This window comes from Protopterus annectens, chromosome 6.part0, assembly GCF_019279795.1.
Source record: "Protopterus annectens isolate FY-2018-M chromosome 6.part0, PAN1.0, whole genome shotgun sequence".
Taxonomy (NCBI): Eukaryota; Metazoa; Chordata; order Ceratodontiformes; family Protopteridae; genus Protopterus; species Protopterus annectens.
This window is the reverse complement of record NC_056737.1, coordinates 1,138,928,944-1,138,955,723: the sequence shown is the minus strand read 5'-3', so window position 1 is coordinate 1,138,955,723 and position 26,780 is coordinate 1,138,928,944. Positions and strand designations below refer to the sequence as shown.

The following is a 26,780-nucleotide window of genomic DNA, read 5'->3' as shown; positions in this document are numbered from 1 at the left end:
ATCCTTGTGTAACAACTCGTAGTATTTTTAGGGACTGAGAAACCTAAGTTTTCTCCCACTGAAAACACTGAGCCATTCTAGCAGTAGTCTGAGAAAGAGAACACCCCCCCCCCCACATGGAGAATCAGAAAGAGAGCTCTCCTCTGAGTCTGAATCAGTACTCTGAGGGCAAAACCCTGAATCCATTCCTGCATCTTCCTGTTCAGATTCAGAATCTTAAATCTCTTTAGGAAAGGAGGTATCCCTCATTCTTTTACCAGAAACTACTATACAAGAAGGATCAATAGCCTGAATCAAACCCTGAGCCAGTCCCACTAAACTACCCTATCCAAAGAAATTTGAGGAAAAGTAGGTACATGCTTGGTTTTCTGTTTCTTTTTGACAGGAAAAATGAGGCCAACCTTATTACTAATGTCACTACTTCCCCAGGGATGGGCATAGCGTTCTGACACAACAGGGGAAACCTTCCCTGTCCCCTCTGCCGGGACTGAAGTGTGTTTTTTTCCTTGCCCACTGAGGGGACCCCAACAGCTGCAGAGGACATGGCTGAAGTTGCTACACCAGGGGATCTGGAGTAAAATATTAGTGGTGTGAGGTATAACAAATGGCCACAGCAGAGTCACCCACCTGTGGCTGAGCTAGCCTGCTGTGTTGGTAAAGGCTGTTTGCTTAACTTTTTCTTTTTGTGGCTAGGAGGACCAACTGTGGAAGTGACAATCTTTCCTGTGGTCAAGCCAAAAATGGTGCCTCTGTCCTGAGGAAAACCAACAACAATGCCAGTGAAACTAACAGTCCACAAAAGTTACTTTTTTTTAACAGAAGAAACCCAGTAAAAAGCACTTTCAAACACTGTGGCAAAACCTCAACATTAAAGTAAACAAAATTTCTCAACAGAAAATAGGTGTCAGATAATACTACTATTAAACTTACAGAAACAAGTGCTCCATTTAAAAGTACATTACAGTCTCGAGGCAATCCATTAAAACACAACGCTCCTAGCTTTAAAATAATTTTCCTGAAGAGGAAAGTAATAAAACATGAGTAAAAAGTAAGAAACTGGAAATTTGCACCCCACCCCCACCCCCAAGGAAACTTGTCTGCCTAGCTAAGGAAAGCGCAAGCCGACCGTCAATCCGCAAAAGCCTCAGAGGAGCAATACTGTTCAGCAGCAGTAAAGCTTAGAAGGACTTCACACCCGAACTCTTCTTTTAGTCAACTCAGCTCAAGCTGCTTGACAGTTTGAGCATGTGGGTGGTGCCCTGAAGATTTGAAAGCTGGCACTCTGTTATATCATTGGCACAACGTAGCCCATATAGCTAAGGCTACTGCAACAGTGATCAATATGAAGAAAATTTATAGTTATTCCAATGTAAATTTGAAACTGTTTGAAGGCTGAGTCAAATAAAATGTATAGTTATGCTGGCCAGATTTCCAGCAAGCAATTCCTGATCCAACAAGGAATAGATACTTATTGCTAACTAAGTTAACAATAAAACAAATACTATTCATAGATTCATAGACTGTTACTAAGCTAACAATTTGGTGGGCCTTTCTCAGCCTAGCCAGTATGGTAATAGCTGTGAGTCCTTTGGGGAATAGATGTCGCTTTGGGATATATTTGAACAGGAATGCAGCTGAAAGGATCTTAACACTCTGCACAGTATCTGACTTCAGTATCACAGGTCTGTGATATAAAGGAACATGTTAAAACACTTTTCGGCAGATAACGTGTACAATCCAGAGCAGGGGGCTTTTTAATGTTTCACAGTGGCTAAGATAGTATTTACAGATTTAAATAAAGAATTAAAAATATGCAAAAGGTTAGTATTTCTTAAAATGGGCACACATGAATATTTTGTAAAAGTGCTGTTTATGAAAGATCAGATGGTGCAGAAAACAAAAAGACATATTTTGAAGAAAAATAAAACTGAGTGAGATGCACAGTCTCATGATATCAGCAAAGTGAAGAACATAAAGACATTGTACAACTTGTTAATGGGTGATGCATGCTAGCTGCAAGGCACAAAGGGATAAATCCCTGACTGTTGCCCAGACGAACCAAGATCAGTTAATGATCTGGGCATTGTAGTGACAGGCAGGGGAGGTGAGAATGAGTCTCTGACACTGGATTGTTTTTTTCCTGGGAGAATGTTGTGAGTGCTGGGCCAGCTACACAAGAGGACTGCCAAGCAATATTTTGCATTGTAGCTAGGAAGCACACATGCAGCAAATAGTCATGTCTTGCAGTCCTACTTAAATAAACAAATAAATACTTTGGCAGAGTGTGTGGCCACGAGGCAGTGGTGGTTAGGGGCCCTCAGCAGGACCCCTTGATGGCTCCCTGGGTGATTCCCCATTTAAGGTGAAACTGATAGTTGCCAGGCAGGGAGAGAAGCTGAAAAGAGAGACTTTTTTGTTTGTATACAGTGAGTTCAGTTTGTTTTCACATTCTCAGAAAGTCCTTTGAAATATATACAGCCAAAATTACACTTTAGCAGAGTGTTGATATATATGTGTGTGTATTTGTATGTATGTATGTATATATATATATATATATATATATATATATATATATATATATATATATATATATATATATATATATATATATATATATATTGTGTGTGTATATGTATGTACGTATTTATTTTTTAGTTATTATGTCTGATGCTTGCTTTCTCTACCTGTTAGGAGTTGTGAAAGAATCTCAACCTATTTCATCTCTTAGTGGGTATGAATTCCAAACGGAAGGAAGCACATCTAGGAATCAAACCACAGAACCCAATTTTGAGAGATGGCAACACTAGCTGCTACTCTGCTATGACACCGTAAATAGTGTTTGTACATCCTAAGTCTGAACTGTTAAAAGTACTTACAGAACTCCATTTTGGTACTGTTTTAAGAAATTCTGATGCCTTGTCACTTGAATTTCTGTACAGTAGGAGATGAAATGGCCTTTCCTGTCACACTGCTGTTCATTTCAGGTATTTAAAAAAGACACATTCTTCAGCGATGTTTTACTTTAAGACACACCGTCATACTTTCTGCAGGTGTGGGCAGTGCAGACCTGACAAGCTTGTTAGGGCTGTTATTAAGTGCTTAGCATGTTTTGTAATTGTTATTCTAGTTCTGTACTTTTTTGAACAGTAAAAAGCTCAAGTCTAACATATAAAAATTGAAAATCTAATGTTTGTCATTACTAACTTGATGTCAGTGAAAGATGGCCACATGCATCCAGCAAGGGAGCTGCTGCCCTTCTTCACTCCCTGTCATACACAATTTTAAGTGCCTTGCAGTCCTTCTGGGGGGTGTGGTGGACATAAGCCCCCCGATGGACATTACATTGTTTTGTTTATTTTCTTAAGTACAACTTGATTGTCACAAACATTCATTTATTTGAAAATAAGAAGCCTGACATTATAATGTGAGCCCATGTCACACTGAGTGCATTACTTGCTGCTTCACATCCTAATGTAAACAGTCACCCATTCGTCATACCTGGAAGAAGGGACCTCTGATGAACTTAACGTAAAAATTACAATTCTCTTGTATTGCTGTGGGCTCCTGCTAAGACAGAAGGAAGGATTTCCTAGATGTAGCTATCAGTGGCATCAACAGTAATGATCTGTTTCAGGAATCGCTCGCTACAGCAGTTTAGGTCATCCCATTGGATTGATATTGTTTTCAGTATTCCAGCTTTTCCAAAGCGAACTGTGCAAGGATAATGTGGTATCCACTCCACATAAAGCAAAGAACTTCTTTTACTCTATCCAAATGAAATGTGGATAATTGGAGGGGAAAACATAAATTCACCTCCTTCACCCATGTCCCGTATTGAAAGGGGTAACAAGTGGCATATCCTTGTTCTGCTCACCTTTGTTAATAATGCACAAAATATAACTGCTAAAAAAATATCATTGGGATGTAATATTAGGCTTCTTAAGATCCTCACAGATCTGTAGCCTAGTAAGTACCTGTGAACCTGTATGGGCACTATTCTTGTCCCACACCATTTAAAGGCATTGTCCACTCTTTCTGCATCAGCAAGATCCATCATTTACTTTTGCAGAAGCCATGCATAAATACTTTGGCAGATATAAGCAAGCAGGGGGCCAAAACAAGTTACTACATGAAAGACAAACATGGAAAGCCCAAGGAGATGATGAAAATAGTTAGGAAATTTTATAGGGATTTATTCAAAGCTGTGGAATAGAGAACTCAGGATAAGGTGCAAATGGAAATATTAAAATTTAGATTTGCTGTGTTAAAGGAATGCTCCACAAGTTGGGTGTGTGATGGATGAGAAAGAAAAATTTTGGAGTGAGTTGGATGAAGTGGTGATGACTGTACCCAAGGGTGAGAGAGTGGTGATTGGAGCAGATTTCAATGGGCATGTTGGTGAAGGGAACAGAGGGGGTGAGGAAGTGATGAGTAGGTATGGTGTTAAGCAAAATAATGCAGAAGGCCAGATGGTAGTGGATTTTGCGAAAAGGATGGACATGGCTGTGGTGAGTACGTATTTTAATAAGGGGGAGGAGCATAGGGTGACATACAAGAGTGGAGGAAGATGCACACAGGTGGATTATATCTTATGTAGAAGGGCCAGTCTGAAGGAGATTGGAGACTGTAAAGTGGTGGCAGAGGAAAGTGTAGTTAGGCAGCATAGGATGGTGGTTTGTAGGATGACATTGGTGATCAAGAAGAGGAGGAGGAGTGTGAGGGCAGCACCAAGGATCAAATGGTGGAAATTGAAAAAGGGTCATTGTGAGGTGGAGTTCAGGGAAGAGTTAAGACGGGCACTAGGTGGCAGTGAACAGTTACCAAATAGCTGGGTGACTACAGCAGAGCTAATAAGGAAGATGGCTAGAAAGGTGCTTGTGTGACATCTAGAAAGAGGAAGGAGGACAAGGAGACCTGGTGGTGGAATGAGGAAGTACAGGAGAGTAAAGAGGTTGGCGAAGAAGAAGTGGGCTTGTCAGAGAGATGAAGAAATTAGACAGTAGTATAATGAGATGAGGTGCATGGCAAAGACAGAGGTGTGGCTAAGGATAAGGCGTACGAAGAGTTGTATGAAAGGTTGAACACTAAGGAGGGAAAGAAGGACCTGTACCGATTGGCTAGACACATAGACCAAGCTAGTAAACGTGCGGCAGGTAAGGGTGATAAAGGATAATGAGGGAAACATACTCACAAGCAAGGAGAGTGTGTTGAGCAGATGGAGAGAGTGCTTTGAGGGGCTGATGAGTGAAGAGAATGAGAGGGAGAGAAGGTTAGATAATGTGCGGATAGTGAATCATGAAGTGCAGTGGATTAGCAAGGAGGAAGTAAGGATAGCTATGAAGAGATGACATAACTGTGGAAGCATGGAGGTGTTTAGGTGAAATGGTAGTGGAGTTTTTAACTAGATTGTTTAATGAAATCTTGGAAAGTGAGAGGATGCCTGAGGAATGGAGAAAAAGAGTTTTGGTACCGATTTTTAAGAATGAGGGTGATGTGTAGAGCTGTAGTAACTACAGAGGGGATTAAACTGATGAGTCACAGCATGAAGTTATGGGAAAGAGTAGTGGAAGCTAGGTTAAGAAGGGAGGTGATGATTAGTGATCAGCGGTATGGTTTCATGCCAGGAAAGAGCACTACAGATGCGATGTTTGCTCTGAGAGTGTTGATGGAGAAGTACAGAGAAGGTCAGAAGGAGTTGCATTGTGTCTTTGTGGATTTAGAGAAAGCATACGACAGGGTGCCTAGAGAGGAGTTGTGGTATTGTATGAGGAAGTCGGGAGTGTCAGAGAATGATGTAAGAGTGGTACAGGATATGTACGAGGGTAGTGTGACAGCGGTGAGGTTTGCGGTGGGAGTGATGGATGCGTTTAAGGTGGAGGTGGGATTACATCAAGGATCAGCTCGGAGCCCTTTCTTATTTGCAGTGGTGATGGACAGGTTGACAGACAAGATCAGACAGGAGTCCCTGTGGACTATGATGTTTGCAGATGACATTGTGATCTGTAGGGAGAGTAGGGAACAAGTGGAGGAGATCCTGGAGAGGTGGAGATATGCTCTAGAGAGAAGAGGAATGAAGGTCAGCAGGACTAAGACAGAATATGTGTGTGTGAATAACAGAGAGGATAGAGGAACGGTGAGGATGAGGGAGTAGAGGTGGCGAAGGTGGATGAGTTTAAGTACTTGGGATCAACAGTTCAGAGTAATGGAGAGTGGGGAAGAGAGGTGAAGAAGCGAGTAGAGGCAGGATGGAGTGGGTGGAGAAGTGTGTCAGGAGTGATTTGTGACAGATGAGTACCAGTAAGAGTTTAAGGGAAGGGTCTACAAGAGGGTAGTGAGACCAGCTATGTTATATGGGTTGGAGACAGTGGCATTGACAAAAAGGCAGGAGTCAGAGCTGGATGTGGCAGAGTTAAAGATGTTAAGATTTGCACTGAGTGTGACAAGGGTGGACAGGATTAGGAACAAGTATATTAGAGGTTCAGCCCAGGTTGGAAAGTTTTGAGACAAAGCCAGAGAGGCAAGATTATGTTGGTTTGGACATGTGCTGAGGAGGGATGCAGAGTATATTGGGAAAAAGATGCTAAGGATGAAGCTGCCAGGTAACAGGAAAAGAGGAAGGCCTAAGATAAGGTTTATGGATGTGGTGAGAGAGGGCATGCAGGTGGCTGGTGTGACACAGCAAGATGCAGAGGACAGGAAGTAATGGAAACAGATGATCCGCTGTGGCGACCCCTAACGTGAGGAGCCGAAAGAAGAAGTGTTAAAGGAAGAAAAGGCCTAATTGTTGATAGCCAGGAAAGATTGTAAAGATAGCCAGGAAAGATGATAAAAAATAATGTAATGTGTAGTCAGTCCACAAGGAAGTCCCCAGGAACAGATGGCATTCATATGCATTTTTGTTAATTAGGAAGAAGCAGCTGACAGATTTAGAAGGCACTGTTTAATAATGCATTAAAAGGTGAAAAAATTTGCCTGAAGGAGGGCAGTAGCAATAGCCTTACCAGAAGTGGGGGAGAATTTCAGAGGTACATCATGGTATAGAGCAACAGCTGTTTTAAATCATGATTATTAAGTATTTATTTGTATATTAGCTAAGTGAATTGCAAAAATGCTACTACAATCAGTCATAATGGGTCAGTGTGATTTGTGGAGTGGAGACTGACATTTGACAGTATTACTAGAACAGTAGTGTTTCAGAGGGAATCATAACATAAAGAAAAGTCATCATTGTTGAGTTTGAATGCAGAGAGAGTATTAAGATTAGATCTGTTGTGGTTTTATGTGTAGAACAGTGGCGGCATTTTCGTTCAATAGTAAAATAATGAGTGTTAATAAGGACAATATGTGAAGAATCAGATGTAAGAATAAAACTTTGAAGGGGTACTGCCAGGCAAATTCAGTTGAGCAGAGGAACTAGGCAGGAATCTTCTTTCCTGTCTGTATTACTTGCCTTATATTTGAAGCCTTTATAAAAACAAAAAGTGACCCACAAATCTAGAGATAGAACTGGTGTGGTAATAATAGAAAATAGCCTTGTTTGCAGATGACATTGGTCTATTTGACAGAGGCAGAACATGATATCCCGGTGGTATGGAATATTCTGAAACGGTTTAAACATTCAGGCCATAAAGCAAATTAAGATAAAAGGATGTCAGTAGCAGTAAATTCTGTACCTACACGTAATTCAGCAGCATCTCTATTTATGGGGACTTGGCAATATGAAACATTCATGGATCTGGGTCAAAACAAAGACTTGATTATGGCCAACTGTAAAAATACAAGACTGGAAGTTCATGATCATGGAATTTGATAAGATACAAGTCACAAAACTGTTTATAGTTTCTTTGGGTGTGTATTTATATAGGGCAGGCATAATTTTTCCCAACCAGGTGAGAAGTTCTGAAATGACAGTTAATAAGGAACTAAAAGATGTTGTTTGGGAGGCAAAAAAGGGCCAGAGTTAAATATGCCAAAATGATTCTCCCAGTTGAGCAAGGGAGATTATTTTAAGGATACACAAGTGAGCTTTATATATGTAACACATGATGATTTATGTAGACTGAAGTGGAAAAAGATGATGATAACGAGAGAAACGTTTAAGGAATAGAGAGAGATTCATATTTTGGAGTCGAGCCTTCCAGTGGGGTTATCTAGTAGTGACAGTGCCCAAAAAAGTAGGAGGTAGCTGGAAATGACTAAAGGAAGTTTGCCAAGTAATCCAAGGTTCTGAGAACAGTTGCACTGTGCAGGAAAAGTAATAAAATGGGAGGAAGCTAAGCAAGTATGTGTCTTACAGGTTAGGGGTTTTCCCCCCATATCAAGGACTGATAGCAGAATACGGACAAAGAGAGCTTGAAAAAGGAAAGACCAGTTTCTAATGGATTCACGAGTAGGTGCTGTCGTCATTAAAGGGTTAATAAGCAGGGCGTATGTGATTTTGCATGATAACTATGAGAATTAATTACAAGTGGTTAATCCCCGCTCCCCATTCTCTTCTGGTTTATCCAATGATAAATCCCCTACAGTACTAACTGACTGATAAGCCAATGTTATGCTCGCAACGGAACTAAAAAAAAAATAAATTGTAATCTCTCAAGTATTCATATTTGTATATTCTTTAATGGAAATGACTCACTATTAGATATTTAAAAAATGTTAATCTCTACTAAGTATGCTCGATTGTATTCATAATGTGTATGATGATATGTTTCCTTTTATGTTGCTATAGTGTCTCTTTTGTACTGTATTGTTTTCGGAGCTTTTCTCCCCAGGCCTCTGCTGAAAATGGACCCATGTCCAGTCGGACCTGCCCAGTAAACAAATGTAAAATAAAAAAAACAAATAAATAAAATAAAAAAATTCTTGGAAAGGATTAGAAAAGGAGAATGGACAATTAAGGAACAATTGGAAGAAATTTGTACGGCACCTGTGTATGCAACAAAGTCCGGATGGTTCAGAATATTCGCTTGGAAATATTAGCATGGGTATTTCTATACACTCTAGTAGACTTCAAGGGATCTTTCCTCTAGTGGGGAATGGGGACTGGAGATGTGAAGGAAAAGAGAGAGGAAACTGGGAATGTGTATTTTGGGAATTTACAGAGCTGGTTGATTTTAAAGACTTCTTTCAGAATGCTTTAATACAAGTGCTGGGGGAACAAATTACAGTAAGTAAGGCAGTTATGTTTTTTAGTTTTTTAAGGTTGAAAGTGTCAGGAGGACTAGTAAGGCCTTAAGTTTAATCCTGTTTGCATCCGAAAAAACAGTAATCAGAAAATGGAAATCAAAAACTAAACCAACTTCAGAGGATGTACTGAGCGTTGTAAAAGAACTTGAGCAAATGCAGGTGGTATCTTTAAAGGAGGGAGGAAGTAAAGTGCATACAATAAATGGAATATTTGGAATTAATGCACACAAAACAGTGATCAAGGAGATGTGTGATATTGGAGGGTCGGTGGCTGTTGAAACATATGAAGGTTTAATGTAAAAACTAATATTGAAGTTATGAGGAAATGTGTAATGCATGAAGATGACAATAAAATATGTTCTTGAAATGTTTATTAATATATGTGTAGTCATGCAAGTTAAAATGTGATAACAAAAGTTGTTAAACAAGTTACTAGATGTGCATAGTTCATTTCTTCTGCTTTCATGAATCCATGGGTCCTGCCTGGGCTAGGGGCTATGGTCTTTCAGTCTTCACTACTGCCTCTTCTAGTAATGTAATTATGTTTGGCAGTTGGCCTTGAGTGTGTTACAGTTGAACATTGCTCAACTGGGCTTTGACCCTCTCTGGCCACAATTACTTAGACTGTGCACTAATTGCTCTTGGACTCACCTACATCACACTCAGCTCAGTGCACTATAATGCTGTTTTACCAACAAGAACGGCATCTTGATTAAAACTACTGTAGTCACACATAGACACTGATTTACAAAGTAGGTTGGTAATGTCACAACCTCTTCCTTGTCTTACATTAGCTTGCTGCCTCTGACCAGACCATTCCAGCACAACAAAGTTAAAAATTATTGTATACTCTTGAAAACTGATCCAGCTGTACTACAATAACATGTCAGAGCTGTAGAAGCCTCTCTTTGAAAGGCAGATATCAACAGTAAAAATTCACCAGTTTAATGTAGGTACCCAAAAAAGCTTTAACTCATTCACTCCAATGGAGCTCAGGAAGTTTGTACTGTAACTTCCAATGGGCGGAGGCTAAGTCTTTTGACAGAATCAAATTATGTCCTCCCATTTCAAACAAATGTTCATATTTCTGGAACCGTAGGGGTTATGAAATAAGTATAAATGGCAAACTTTTCAGCACAAAATATTTTTATAGTGGTAGCATTCTTTAGGTTCTAGGTCTTTATCCGATTTTTGTAAGTCACAGTAAACACAGCAACTATTACATTTGTAATATTTTGTAAACAACTTACAGTATCTCAGCAGCCTTTCAAGTTACACACATACAGTCAGCAGTATTTTATTCATCTAGTTGAGAGCTTCCATATGAGGCTAAGGAGTTCTGTGTTACTTGCTTGTTGAGATATTTAGAAAAATGTGAAAATTATATCTATATAAATTAATATCATAAAAACAACAGCTACTATTTATCTGCACTAGACAGAGGTCAAATATTAATGTAGTTGAATTTGCCATTGCGTAAGCTTTAAGATGAAATCTTTTAAAACATTCGCTTGTTGTTTGCAAGTTGAAGTTTAATGAAAACATTTCATCTGTTTAACCACAGGCTGCTGTATGGTACAATATGTGCCACAGTCGATTTTGCACCGAACTGGTTTGAAGTTCGTTTAGATCTTCCTTTCTCTGGGTTTGAACAGTTGTACGTCTACAAGAGCAAAAGACAAATAACAGTGATGGAGACTTTAGTTGCTTGTCTTGAACTTGCTTCCCCCAAAAAAAACTGACAGAAAATTATAAAAAGGTCCTTTAAGACTGATGTCAAGCCTTTATGTCTGAGCAGGCTGAGCTTGTAATTGTGGAGTCCCTGAACACTGATGCCCACCCCCATCTCCAAAACAGTAATATTTTGTTGCTTTCCTAGTTTCAGTTTTCTTTTAGCATATAATGTGCTTGGCAAAGTCCTGTCTAGTTGTTGTTTGTCTTTAAGGTAGAACAGCTTCTATGTGTATGTAATGGCTTTAGCATTTCCTTTCCTTGCCACTAACATTGTATGTAAATTACCACCTACTGATTAGTAGATTCTCTGTCCAGAATTCATTCATTTTGGTGCATCTGTCAACATATCTTGGGTATGGCTTTTGTTACCTGCCACAGTGCATCTGTGCCTGTATTTGCTCAAAATTGTATTCCACTTTTTCTTTCCATGTTATATCACCTACTATAATGCTCATTTCAGGAGTTTTTCATTCTGGTCCCACTGAAAATGGACTGTAGTCCAATTTGGCAACTTGGTGAACAAAGCAGAAACAAAAGGTTATGTAAACAGAGGCACTTCTAAGAGGAGAAATATTTATATTCTTTTTCAAACAGAAATAACCGTTTCTGAACTTTATAGACATTCAAATCCATGTATGTAGTGTAAGATTACAGAAGACATTTATTAGACCAAGTAACTGGCTTTAATGAATTTTTGTGGCAGTGGCTAACAACATCACACATTTTTTTCTCAAAAGTTTTCTTATGCATTTTCATCACTATTGTTGGTGGGTTTTGATGCAGAGAAAGCATTTGATGTCAGATGGGATTTTATGAATAGGGAGTTTTTCTTTCGGCTTTTCCCGGTTAGGGGTCACCACAGCGGAACTCCGGTCCGCTAATGATTAGCAGTAGATTTTTTTTTACACGGGTGCCGAGGTGCTAGCTCAACGCCCAACCTTCAATGAAGGCATGCCCATTCTACGCATGTCACTTGACCGCAGGGAGGACATGCAGACTCCACACAGAAGGCGCTCCAGCCAAGAATCGAACGGGAGAACCTCTTGCTGTGAGGCAACAATGCTACCGCTGCACCACCACGGCTTATTTTATGAATAGAGCAATGGTAGCATTTGTATTTTCTGGTAGAGTAACGGGATTAATTAAAAGGATATATGAAGCACTTTGAGGCAAGAATTAAGGTGTAGGAAGGTTCCTGTCTGACAAGCTGTATCAAACAGAAACAAGAAAGGGGTGTCATCTCCAATTTATTTGCTTTGTATTAGCTAAGAAAATAAGTGACTTTCAAATTCAAGTATGTAATTAGTATAGAAATCAAGAAATGTTTGTTTTATTTGCCGAGGATATTATCTTGTAAATGAAAAATCATTATAAGATGAAGTATTGAAGTGTATGGATTAAAATTATTCTTTTTTGGCAGCTAAGCATATGTGGGAAGAGACTAAAAAGATAATACAAGCACTAAGAAACTGAAAGCTGTTGATTATGGATAGTAAGATGCAAGTAGTGGAAATGATTTTAGTGTCTTCAGTCTTGCATACAGGAAAGACTTTTTTTTTATCAGCCAGTGAAGTTTTGGATGCTAAAGAATTGAAGGAATTTACTTGGGAGGGGAAGAGGGCAAGAGCTGAGTGGAATTAGTTGATTCTTCCCATAGATCAAGGTGGTTTAACGTTACCTGATTTGAGGATACTTTTGAGCTACGCATTAAAAGCTTGCACAAAACACAATAACGTAAGCAGGTTATAAATAAAGGGAAAGGGATGATGATGAAACAGGGGGGGAGGGGGCACAAGTTAGAGAAATAGAGAGAGAGTAGGAGTTTGAATGCAGGTCCATAAGGAGAGCAACAACAGTCATACATATTTTTGTTTTAATAAAATGGCAGAAAGTACTCTTAAGAACTAACCCAACATGGGAGTGGCGAAAGGGTATTTTTGCAAGTAGGGTTACAGAAAATAGTCAAGAGGCGGTCTGGAATTTACTGGGGAAAATTAGCAAACAAACCAAAGTATTGTGAACAAATAACGAAGAGAGAAAGGTAATAGAGTTGGTTGAGGCCAAGCAGAAATTAGAACTGCAAGTGAGACTGCCTTCCCTACCAGGGACTGATATCAGAACATAGGCCAAGAGAAAGTGTCTGGGGAGTGCTAAGTGAAATACCAGTTCTGCTAGAGTTTTTAGTTGAGTCTTAAAACAGAAGCTGCTGTTAAGGAATAATTAGTAGGGGCTATAAAATGCTGTAGGATAACTATAAGAATCAGATAAGGTTTCAAAACATTGGGAAGAAAGCTTGTAAAGACAATTTACAAAGGAACAGTGGGTGGACATTTGTATGGCTCCTTAGTATTTAACAAAGTCCAGAAGGTCTATTATTTTTGCTTGGGGTATTTGCATAGGTATTTTATACCCCAAGCAAACTTCAAAAATCTTTCCTCAGATAGTAAATGCTGGAGGTGTGATGAGAAAGAGAAAGGAAACTGAGAACATTTTTTTGTGAGTGTGATGAGTTGGAAGATTTTAACAATTTCCTACAATTTGTCATTAATGTTAGGGGAAGCAAGTGGTTATAACTAAGGAAATGGTTGTTTCGAGCTGGGACACAGCATTTGAATTTGCCTATACATAATAAGGCCTTACTAAGTGTAATGCTGTTGGCTGCCAAAAAAGTAATTACTAGAAAACAGAAACTAAAATCCATTTCTGTTGAAACACTGAATATGGTAAAGGAGATTAAAGAACTGGAGGTGGGATCTTTAGAAGAAGGAAGGTGCAAATTGGGTAGAAATAAATAGAATTTATGGGAACTGTACATGCAAAATAATGATCAGGAAGAGGAGTTAGGTTTAAGGGAAGACAGAAATTGAGCAATTTATTGTAATGTTAGAGTGAAAGCTAAATGTTAAAAAGAAAAATATATGTATACTGCATGAAAGTAATGAGAAAGTCACTGTTTTGTTTTCTATTAATGTTTGTGTTTCTGTTCTACTGTTTAAATTGTGATATAATAAAGATATTTGAAAATATTTTTATAAATGTTAGCACTTGTGTATCAGTGATTCAAGCTAGAAACAAAATGACTAATGCAGTCAGCAAAAACAGAGGCAAAATTTAGAAGCATGAAACAATTGTGTACAGTAATCAAATAAAAACACATATACTCAGAGTAGCTAAGGGGTCTATATCACTTAGTTGAAACGTCATTTTAGCGAATACCTGTTTATCGAACCCTTTTGAGTGAAAGCTGACATCAACAAACGATTGTTTCAGTGAACTTTCACACACAGAAAAATGTTAGTAGGTCAGTTACCAACTGGTGAAAAAAACTAAAAAATCTTAAAGCTAAGTGGGGGGCTGTGCCCCCACCCCCTAACTAAATATACCAACTCTGAAAAGGGCATACTTTAGATGATGGCAGACTAGTTTCTTTCCCTGTGTGAAAGCTCGCTGAAACGATCGTTTGTTGAAGTCAACTTTAGCTTAAAATGGTTCGATAAGTAGGTATTCGCTAAAATGACAGACTAAGTGAAGGAGACCCGTAGCTAAGATAATACCGAGAAATGCTTGCATTGAAGAAAATAGCACACTATTAGGAAATGTAGGAAGATTTTCCAATGAGCAAGTAGCAGTTGTGTTGTGCTTCTGAACACACTGCAGCTGTGTTTCAAACTTGCAGGATTTGACTGAAACTGCAATCCCTAGACCACCAGGAAAATGACTTGTGTTTTTATACTTTCCTTGCTCTTGACATCTTAAGTGATTGTGATTAAACTGCATGCCTAGCTAGTGGATTTTTTTTTTTAATTACCATTTCCGGGTCATTGCTGTTTCTCTTGAGAGAGAATGGAAATGAACATTATTCCAGTGTTTAAATTACTAATGGCCTAATAGAGCTAGTTGCCCTGATAATTCCTAGTTTTGTGATGTTTTGTTTAGTATTTTATTTTACATTTGTTTTCTGGGGAGTACACCAATCACAACTGACAATGTGCAGTGCAAGTATTGCATTGCATGGATCACAGTTTTGCTGCATCACACGTATATCTGTATTAACCTATGCTGTAAGGTAGCCACAGAGCGTTGAGTTGTCTGCTATGTACTGGTACTTACTAAGCAGATGGTATCTGTGTCTGTAACTTTTGTCATTATCTCACCTTATTGCCCTGGCAACACTAGAACTTTTAACCTATTCTGCCCCCTGGCTGTATAGTATTGGCCAAAGTTTGTGGCACCTGCACTTGTTTCCTGCCACGTTGTACTAATTATGTTAACACTGATTACCCATTTTACTTTGGAGCTTGAATACTTCTAGGTCATTTTCCTTTGACTATACTTGGTGCCATATACCATATAACTGATCGATCAGTTGTCTTCATTGGACAGCACATATTGTGCTAGAACCAGATATTAAACTGTGTCCACTTGTACCTTTTTTTTTTCTCCATATACCCAGATCACCCTTGCTGCATTTGTCTATCTAATGATTAGATAAGGTACTTTTACTGTATTCAGACTACATATTACAGTATACCTAATTACGCCAACCTCCCTGTCAGTTTATTAGATGGCATGAGACCTCTGTCCATTTGGGCACATTCTGTTGCTAGCTTCCAAGCATTATGCATTGTGAGACGATACAGGAGCTGTCAAATGGCTGCTCATAACAAACCCTTATTTCTGCCAGACAGTGAATTCACGTGTGACCTTTCCCATTCCTCATCTACCTTGTTTACTGATGCTCACTCCATTTTCATACAACCACATCATGCATTCATGCCACTAACACCAAACTCATTTCGTAAACCTTTCTCAAAACATCACAAGCTCATGAACACGCAATGTACCCAGACATCTGCAGCACAATCACACCTCACCCAAAAACATGTTTCCACCACAATCATGCGTCACCAAGACAATGCTCAACAGTTCCTAAAGCTGCCTGAGCATACTAACAAACATTTATATCCTTATCATGGGTGACTCAGTAGTTAGATGTACTGATGATCCATTCACCAAGCAGAGCAAAGATCAGGTAGCATTCAGCCGTATCTCAAGTGCTAGGATTTGTGGTATCACCAAGGCACTTGGATCTTTTCACCCCAGATGTGTATGCAACCTGAATGTTACACATGTGGGAGAGAACAGCCTTTGATGTTCCAGCTTGAAATATAAGAACAGCGGCATGGCTGATCTCTCCTTGTATGTATTGGAGACTGAAAAATTGCTAATCTTGAGCAGTGTCCTGCTATCACTGTATATGATGTTATGATAAAAACATAAAACCAAATTTAGCAATCATCTCTGTAATTGGTGTCATTCCCTGGGGGGAGGGGGTGTCTAATGTGTGTCAGCACATAGAAAGATGGTGAAGGGTCCTACCTGTTTTTTTTTAGAGATGGCCTGCACCTCTGTTCCATGGCTTCCATATATTGCCCAAGACATTTTCTATATCCATAGTACTTTTTTTCAGGCACAGTCAGTCTCATACTTCTCCCAACATAACAAAATTCCAGTCAACTATGCAGTTCTAAACGCCTGAACAGAAAATTGCCTGCACTAGAAGCTCTCATGACTCTTAAACATCCACATTTGTGTAGTTACTTAAACATGGCTCCAGTCCAGGGGAAATCCTTCCTGTTTGCCTGGCGTTAATTAGCCACTTACTCATTTAGCTCCTTCACTGTGAATAACTGTTCCCCTGGGTGGGGGAAGTAAACCTGTTTATTCAAAAGGACATCATCTCCTGTTTAATTCTGCAAGACAGTCATCTCAAACTCCTGTATATTCTGGTAGCTATAAGCTAATCCGTCTGACATATTATTTCCTGTCTGTGACCTCTACAGTCCATAATGTCTGTCTTCTCAAACAGTCCACCAGTGTTAAAAAATTTAGTCCTTGTGGGTGATTTTAATTACCCATCCTAAGTTGACCAGCATGTGTAGTTCTTTGACCTTTCAACTCAAACTCTCTTGAACAGGTAGTACCCTGCCCATCTAGAGATGCAAATCTACTCAGATGTTCTTCATGTTTCAATGTTGCAGTCATCACACTTGGGTTATCCTGCCAGGGGTAGTCCTCAGTCGGCCCAAATACCAGAGGCTTAGTATTTCTGCGTCTGTTGCTGTCACTACAGGACTGACGTCAGGTCGTCAGTGGTATAAAGTCAGGCAGCCGACGCCATTACATCAGTCTTTCTTGCTGAGGAGCCCAAAGCAGAAGCAGTTCGCATGAGTGCCGGTCGGCCGCTACCCGAGTTGTATTTCCGAATTGAAGTTGAAGTCTTCTAAAGCTAAGTACCCCATTGGGGATCCTTTTTTCTTGCTCTAACCGATGTCAGAAAAAGTTAACAATTGTTTCGCCTGTGGAAAGCAAATACCACACCGAGACTTCCATTCTTACTGCGTCACCTGTTTAGGCCCAGACCACGACGTACCTCGCTGTCGCTTTTGTGCTTTGTTCAACGCCAGAATTATACGTTGTCAGGCCCTTATTGTAGCTAAATATTTTTGCTCTTGGTCCCCATAATTCGATATGGCTTCGGTAAGCCATCCGACTACTGATCTGCTGAAAAGATGTAAGGATAAAGACAGACAGATCGCATAGGTCCAAAACTGCCGACGAAGCTTCTGTTAAGCTAGTCTTCAGTTCTCCAGTCCTCAGTGAGGGGCTTTCGCAGCACCTGATGGCCGCTTCTGTGGATTCGCAGACTACTACCGAGACCCATTCGGAGTCTGGTATGCCACAAGACTCTCCTTTGACTAAGGATCCTGCGGATGTCTCTACCTTGGATGGGTCCGGAGCCACTGAGCAGGCACCAGCTTCCGAGGAAGTTCTTCACACTACCGATACTCAAGACAAACCGACGACTTCTTTCGCTTCTTCAGTTCTTTCTAAAACTACCAAGTTTCTAAGGCCCCCAGGGTATGAACTACGCCCAAAAAACTGATGACCTAAGCTCAGGCACCTGCTTCCATGCCTCAATCTCAAATGCTTAAAATGGCAGAAGACCTTATCATGCTTATTAGGGGAAGCCAGCCTACCCCTTCCAAAAGAAAAAGTGACTTGTCCCCAGCAGTTTTATCCGATGACTCTGAGGATTCTGAATATGAAGGCATGCAACTGCTATCTAGTTATGAGGATTCAGATGCAGAGGAGTCCGTTCCTTCTGCCCTCTTCCAGAGGATTGTTCATTTGGTGAAACCCTACATACTTTAAGGGAACATATCCAATGAGAATGTCAGGACTATCCTCAGTCCAAAAAGAGACTCAGGGAATTCTTAGATTTACCACAGCACAGACCTTTAGCTATTCCTCCTGTCTTGGATGTTGTGGATGATGCCTTTATGGAATCCAGTTTGACTCCTGACACCCTTCCTCCTGCTCCCAGGAAACCTGACAGGTATTACAGAGTCCTGACTCTCACAAATTCCTTTTCAAAAATCCTACTGCTGACCCAGAGGTCATCTCCCAAGGACCTAAAGGAATTACAGCAGCCACAGCTAAGAATCCCACCCCTTTGGACGGGGATTCCCACGCCTTAGACAGATGGGGTAAAAAAGTATACACCTCTGCAGCTCTTGCTATTAGGGCACTAAATTGTCAGTTCCACATGCTGAAGTACCAGCAACGTACCATGGAACTCCTCAAACAAAAAATATTTACCTTTCCTGTGTGCAGAAAGTAAAGAATTACAAGAGCTTATGCATTCTGCAAGCCAAGTTACTAAACACACCTTGCAATGTGGCTTTGATGCCATAGAAGCTTCTTGCAGGGCAGCAGTCACTGATTCTGTACTTAGATGGCATGCTTGGCTTAAGGAACAGACCTTGTTAAATCAAAACTATTGGACGCACCATTGAACAAAGACAATTTGTTTGGCACCAAGGCAGAAGAGGGCTTAAAAAAAGATGGAAGAATAAGCCAAATCTATGCAGACAGTTAGACTTCATACAGGTCCAGCCTCTGAGGTTCAGTAGGCATTGCCCTTCCAAGCACTGGTCCTTTCTGGCCCACTCCAGGCCAGCTCAGCCAAGGCCTAGGGGCAGCAGACCCAGCAGACAGCAGTCCCAGGGAATGCAGAGATCAAAGCAATGGAATTCCTCCACTTCAAAAACAGGGAGCGCTAAGCCACCCCCTTGGGGGAAAAACTCACAATGACTTTACACCTCCACCCCTTATCTCTGCCCACCTGCTTGTGCCCCTAGGAGGAAAACTCTCCTCCCATGCAAACAACTGGACCTTTATTACCAATGACCGATGGGTCCTCAACAGTGTCCCAGGGATACAAATTTTATTTCCACACACTGCCAACCCCAAAAGGGTTCCCAGATCTTCCTCCAAACCAGTGGGCAGAGGCCAAAAAAATAAAACGTCCATTCCCTGCTCTTCATGAGGGCAGTGCAGCCTGTTCCTGCAGACCATCTAGGCCAAGGTTTCTACTCCAGGCTTTTCCTGGTACCCAGAAAAGAGGGCACCTGGCGCCCAATCCTCAATCTATCAATTCTAAGCACCTTCCTGGAGATACCAAAATTCAAAATGCTCACCCTCCAGCAGCTTCTTCCTATGCTTTCCAAGAATGCTTGGTTAGCCACCCTAGACTTAAGAGGCCTACATACACATCCCAATCAGGGAATCTTGCAGGAAATATCTACGTTTCAGGGCAGGATCTATGCACTTTCAGTTCTCTGTGCTTCCCTTTGGCTTATCCACTGCTCCCAGAGTTTTTACAAAATGCCTGGCTCCAGCCATTGCTTTTTGCAGACAAAGAAATATTCACATTTACCCCTACTTAGATGACTGCCTGATTCAGGCAGTCAGGAAAAGCTGTTCCAGCACCTGACATTTGTAAAGGACCTACTGAACTCCCTGGGGTATACTATAAATGAAAAGAAATCCAAACTAGTCCCCACTCAAAAAATTGTATTCCTGGGAGCAAGCCTGGACACAGCATCCCAGATGACATTCCTTACTCCAGTAAAACAAGCCTACCTGACAGGCTACTTCTCTCAACTGGCCACCAGAACCCAGTTATCCGCAAGGAAAATCCTGCAAGCTCTAGGGTTCATGGCCTCCTGCATTCTACTCATTCCATATGCCAGACTGCATATGAGGAAACTACATTGGTACCTAAAAAGCCTTTGGTATCAACACTCTCAAGACCTGGAAACTATCATACCTATGATACTCTGTCTAAGGAAAGATTTTCTTTGATGGGTAGCAGCATGCAACCACAACAAGGGTCTTCCCTTCTCACAAGCCCACACCCTCACCACAGACACATCAGATTATGCCTGGGGTGCACACCAGGTGCATTCAGGGCCATTGGAGCCCAAATCAAGTACATCTGCACATCAACCAAAAAGAGATACTAGCTGTGCAGCATGCTCTGACAGCTTTCAGACCCCTACTCTCCCCGGGGCCTCTAGTGATCAAAACAGACAACACCACAGTGATGTGGTACATCAACAAGCAGGGAGGAACTCACTCTTATCCTCTCTGCAGACTCGCCATGACCCTTTGGCACATGGCTTCAGCCATGCAAATTCACCTGCTAGCACAATTCCTGCCAGGCTCCCTAAACTCTCTGGCAGACAACATAAGCAGAAACCTGGTAGACCCACATGAGTGGCAGTTGGACCACAGAACCTTCAACCTTGTAAGCCAGAAATGGGGCACCCCGAAAGTGGACCTCTTTGCCTCCCACAACAATCACCAGCTCTGCAAATTCTGCACCAGGGAACATCACAGCAGGACCTGGTAAGTAGATGCTCTATCCCTCCAATGGTTAATCCTATCTATGCATTTCCCCCTCTACCACTAATTTTAAGGGTACTGCTCAAAATAATTGAGGAAAAACCAAGGGCAATCTTGATTGCCCCAGACTGGCCACACCAGCACTGCTACCCTCTGGTGTGCAGCCTGTCACCCCTGCCACCATGGCATCTACCTCAGATCCCAACACTCCGGACCCAGAAGAATGGAAAATTCATGCATCCACAATTGCAGACCCTGAACCTGGCAGCCTGGCTTTTATTCCCTGACCTCTCTTCCAGCTGCCAGCCTAACCAAACAAGTCCTGGATGTTATATGTGAGGCCAGATGCCCCAGCACTAGAAAATCCTATGCGGACAAGTGGAAAAGGTTTTGCACCTGGATCCAGGCTAAAGGAGCTGAAACAGCACAGCCTTCCCTACCTCTCATCCTGGCTTACCTAGCAGTCCTACTACACAGGGGCCTGTCCTTCTCTTCTATTAAAATTCATGCCTCTGCCATCTCTGCTCATTACAGCACAGAGCCACCTCTCTTCTCACACCCTCTCGTCAAACAGTTCCTAAGAGGGGCTAACAATTTAAGGCCACCCAGAAGAGCTCCTACCCCAGTTTGGGACCTTAACTTTGTGTTGGAAAAGCTCACCCTACCCCCCTTTGAGCCTGCAGCTTCAGCAGAGTTAAAATTCCTCTCTTGGAAAACGGCCTTGCTTCTGGCCATCACTTCAGCTAGAAGAGTTTTAAAGCTACAAGCACTCATAGCTATAGAGCCCTTCATCATTTTTCATGCTGACAGGGTCTCCCTCAGGACTAAACCAACTTTCATGCCTAAACTGATGTCCAGTGTGGCTCTCAACCAATCAGTTCATTTGCCCACCTTTTCACCTTTTTCCCTAACCCACAAAACAAAGGGGAAAGAATTCTGCATTCTCTAGATGTGCAAAGACAGCTCAGATTCTACCAGGATGGGACTAAATCTTTTAGGAAAACTGACCAATTGATAGCTTTGCAGCAGGGGCAGAGGGCAAGGCCAAACAATCAGTCTCCAAATGGATGGCACACCGCATCCATTTCTGCTACAAACACCATGGGAAACCGCCCCCTAAGGGGGTCAGGAAACATTCCACCAGGGCAACCTCCACCTCTGCAGCTTTTCTCAGAGGGGTCCCCACCAGGGACATCCTGGACGCTGCAACATGGACTTTTTTTTTTCATACCTTCACCAAGCATTACCATCTGCCTATCTTCTCCAAAACCAGGGCAGGCTTTGCAACTGCAGTCCTGCAGGGCATCCTAGCCAGCCCCCAGTCTTCTTGACTGCCTCCACCCTTTTCTTCAGCTTTGGGAATCAACCCAAGTGTGATGACTGCAACAGCAAAACATGAAGAACATAGTACACTTACCATAAATGTAGATGTTCGACTGTATTCACTGTTGCAGTCCTGGTTTCCCACCCCCCATTCCCCTTGTCTCTCTCTCTCTCTCTTCCTCACTCCTTACAGGGAATTTTTGGTATTTACTTTCTACTGGTGGTGTTCTTCCACCATAACCACTAGCTCCCTATTTGGGGGCTCCTGACGGGGCAAGAAAAACTGATGTTATGGTGTCAGCTGCCTGATTTTATACCACTGATGACCTGACCGTCAGTCCTGGAGCGACAGCAACTGACGCAGAAATACTAAGCCTCTGGTATTCGGGCTGACTGAGGGCTACCCCTGGCAGGATAACCCAAGTGTGATGACTGCAACAGTGAATACACTCGAACATCTACATTTATTGTAAGTGTACACAACTGTACTTTTTATTCCTTCTAATATAGCTTCAGTATGCTGCACACTAGCTGCCACCCCTTCACTGGTTATGTCAGACCACCATGCCATGATATTCTCATAACCTAGATCCAGACATTCCCAAATCTGACTTCTCCCAGGCCTGTCTTCTTCAAATAGCCAGTGACCTAACGAGTTTTAGGTGCTCTCCACCCCAAGAGAATCCCATGACTGAACTGCTGTCAGTACATGTTGATGCCACACATTACCTGCAGCAGTGTACCTACAAAGGCTGCAGTGCTCTGTACACCTGGCAGTAGAGTAAGTAGTATATCTGTTTCATGTGCAGCGTGTTTTGTGGTGTATGTGAGTGTACACCGGGAAGAACTCCCTCTTTACAGCACTAACAACTCTTTTGTTAAATTGTTGTACCATGGTATTAATAATTTTTTTTGTACATTATAGTTCTCTCTCTGAGTAGCAGGTGTACATTTGCTCATGCTTTGTTGTTTACATATAGATATATGTATATATGTGTGTGTATGTATATTTATGTGAGTGTGTGTATATATAATTTTATATATATATTACAGTTGGTGCTTTTAATTTTATATATATATATATATATATATATATATATATATATATATATACACACACACACACACACACACACACACACACACACACACACACATACATACATACATATACAGTACTTTTTAAAAAATGAAACACCCAAATGTGCACTTTTAAGAGTGTTTTTTCTTTTGTGTGTGGGGGGGACAAGCCTGCCCCACACCCCATGCTAATTATATATACTATCTCAATCATTCATACACTACCAGAGAAAGGAAATATTCCCCAACTCTGAAGATTGTAAGATCGCATGCACCTGTTGACTTTATAGACTGTCGACTAAGTATCTGTACAGACAGTGTGCCTCAGCTTCCATCTTGATGAGCATTAACATATTGCTTCTGAAACTGTAACTTTTAAACTAATTAATTAGTTGCATGACTTGATGATGGCAGAGACAGCATCCACAAAAACACAGGAACAGTAGTAAGAGGATGATTACAAGAAGCCTACAGTGCCTAACCATATACACCTTTAAGTGGAGGCACTCAAAATTCCATGCCTCCCTTTTCAAGCACTTAATAGTACTCATCTCCTAAATCAAGCAGGCCTGTACATGACGGTTCTGGCATAAATTTGTATCTACTCAAACAAACCTATAACCTTATACATTGTTATGTTCAATAAAATGTGGTTGTTTTGTCTAAAGTTTTGTCATTAACCGTTCAGCATGTAGCTCCTCCTTTACAGTAGAAGAGAAGGCAGGTTGTGGTTGATTACAGATGATCACACAGTTTGTAATGATAAGCTTAAATTTTTAATATGCTAATCTTGCTAGTATGAATGCTCTTAAGGTCTGTAAATTATGAATTCTAATATTAGTATGCACTTCTAATTCATATTGAAGATAACATCTTCAATACTCATATACCTCATATATTTTTTTTCTTAATTCAGCATCAACAGCTGTATTACCCCCAAGATGACAAAAACAGAAGAAATTACGATGCCTACAGAATGTATTTACCATCACCGCACAGTTATGAAGATCCTTATTTTGATGACCAAGTACAATATTCCTCCACAACAGATTATGCTGCACAACACGGACTCAAATCCACAACCAATTATGTGGATTTCTACTCTGCTGCCCGACCGTACAGAGTAGAGCAGTACCCAGGGTCGCCAGACTCTTGGGTGTAGCATTAGGAGGACAAATACAAAACAAACTCTGCCTTTCTTTTAATAGAACTGAATGTTCGTTTTTGTTTGGGGTTTTTCATCGATGGAGAAAATGTGAATGTGAACCAAAGGAAGGTTAGAAGGAAGAGTGCAACTTTGGAGGGATCACAGGAAGAGAATCTGCAAGACAGAAATGGAGTCTTTGCTCTGTGTAGATGATAGATCTGTTAACTTGTAGAGCCTGTAGTTTGGTGAAGGTGTGGGCCATGTGATGAAAGGTTTGCGCTAGTAAATCTGATCCTAATGATGTGTAGGTTCAGGCAGAATGGACAATGTTTCCCATTGTGAATAAGTCCAATTTTCAAGTTTGTACAGAGAAATGCTGTTTTTTTTTTCCTTTTGTTCAGATGCTAACTACAGAAAATCATGTATGGTATTCCTTCTTGTAAATTTATTTCATTGTTGTAAATATGAGTCTGCCTCATGAACCACAGTACGCGTGCCATCATTTGTAATGCAGTATGTCATTTTGCAATGAATTTGAAACCGCTAACACCACAAAAGAGCTCTTCTAAATGCTAATAAAAAGATTAATTTTGTTTTTAATGAGATTGTGTAATAATGAAACAGAGAGAATGTCTACACTTTTATTTTTCCATTCCCTTCCTCTTTCATGATGTTCACTGCCATTTTCTATGCACCCAGAACAAAATAAATGAGTAACTATTGACGTTTCATGTGTTTATTTTTTAATTTTATGAATATTGCGGTGCATTTCAGAAAACAATTTCAGATGCAGTCCAGTGTATGCATGACAGTCTGTTTCATTTCAGTATTTTATTGCAAGCATTCACATCATATTAGAGTATAACCAGTACAGGGGAGTCATAATGTCTTTTTTTTTTAAACAAGAAATGTGTTTATTAAATTATCACATGACATAGTCATGCATTTATATAAATGAAAACAAACCATATCAACATAATCCTAGTTGCAAACATAATATCATTTAATTTTAGTTGCAGACATTATACATAACTTATCTACCCAATCATTGTCAGTCAAACATTACATAGCTCATTTAAGTCCTGCCTTCTTTTAAACATCATTCCTCCCCTATATGTATTGTCCCCACAATTCCCATTTTTTTCTATGTAATTGGCATCTACCCTTTTCTAAAGATCCCAATTCCAGTTGTTTTTATCTTTATTACTATATTCACTACTTCGCATACAGTTGGTTTAGACTTTGATTTCCATTTCCTAGTAATTGCTGTAAGGCCAGTAATCAAGGAGCCTCAATCCTCACACTGACACTTGTGAGGGACAACCACTAGGAACAAAAATAGGTTACACACACTATTTTCAGATGCAGCTCTCTGCACCAAGCACAATTTCCCTTAAGAGCACACAGGGAGTCCACTCCAGACCTGGGGCTAGACTCTCTCCATGCCCCTAACAAGACTCCACACTGACCCCTTTGGTGCTCTGTGTCCCTGTTCCAAATAGATGATGCACACACTTGGATATTTCATTTTCACACCCACACATGGCACAGCTTTACCAGCTGTGCCCCTCTGCCCAGACTATAAGGTAATTACACTGCCACCAGTCAACTACTCTATGGCTCTTACAAGGGTACCCAATTATACTGAGTAAAATTAATACTAACAAATGATAGCATTTGACCAATGTAGCAATGATTTCAGGAGTGGCCACAGTGTCACTAAAATAAGCATAAGTGCTGTTAAGATGTTAAAAGTATTCTCTAAAAGACCGACCACAATGAAAGGTATAGACATATTTAATAAATAGCAAAATTGAAAGCATGAGAATACTGAATAGCTAATTATGATAAACACCAGAGTTTGTCACAGGAGATAAAAAATTACACAGTTGGATAAAGTCACACAGATGCAGAAAAACAATGCTTAACTAATCTCACTATATTTTCCTGACTGACTAAACAATTATTTTTTTCTAGTTAAGTTACTTACCACAGCAAGACAAAAGGAGGTGTGAGGTTGTGAGAGAGGTCTTTCCTGTCAGGTTCTGAAAAACAGTGCTGCTGTGAGAGTTCTGTCGTATCTCTCACTAATATCTGAAAAAAAAAAAATCATTTTGGTGCTGGTTAAAGAATGACATCACGTCTGGTCACCTGACTCTGGTACAATACACACCCAGAGCTTTGCCAAGGTCTGTTGCAGCATCTGAAAGCTATAAAACAATTTCAGAAACTTCCACAATTCCATGGTAGCCATTAGTTCACCCCTAAGGACAATACAGTAAGATTCCTATTCCTGGTTTTCCCAGACATTTTTGTCTCTGGCTGCAGTCAGACCTGTAAGATAAAATCTTTATGGCCTAAACCAACCCATTTAATTTTCAACATATTTATCAAAATTAGCTTGACAGAGGTTAACCTTTTCCCTTCCAGAATTCTCTGTTAAAATATATATGTTTAATCAATTATAACAACACTGTCTGACATACATGTATATCTCTTTTCTGTCTAGCAGGAAGCACTGTTGACACATTTTTAGCATAAGCAACTGTACAAATAC

At 40.6% G+C, this 26,780-nt stretch overlaps 1 protein-coding gene across 10 annotated transcripts in view; it reads left to right on the top strand.

Moving 5' to 3' along the window:
* Nucleotides 1–24,952, top strand: part of PKP4 (plakophilin 4) — a 3,210,231-nt gene extending 3,185,279 nt beyond the window's left edge. For 4 of the 10 annotated variants that reach the window (XM_044074755.1, XM_044074756.1, XM_044074758.1 and 1 more), the window contains one exon: nucleotides 23,993–24,952. In XM_044074755.1, the coding sequence (XP_043930690.1) occupies nucleotides 23,993–24,238 (246 nt within the window). In that variant the 3' untranslated portion in view covers nucleotides 24,239–24,952. Of the gene's footprint in view, nucleotides 1–2,691; nucleotides 2,823–7,043; nucleotides 7,074–23,992 lie in introns of those variants that run through there. The other 6 variants (XM_044074760.1, XR_006365237.1, XM_044074759.1 and 3 more) reach the window with 5 other exon arrangements.
* Nucleotides 24,953–26,780: the final 1,828 nt, after the last annotated feature.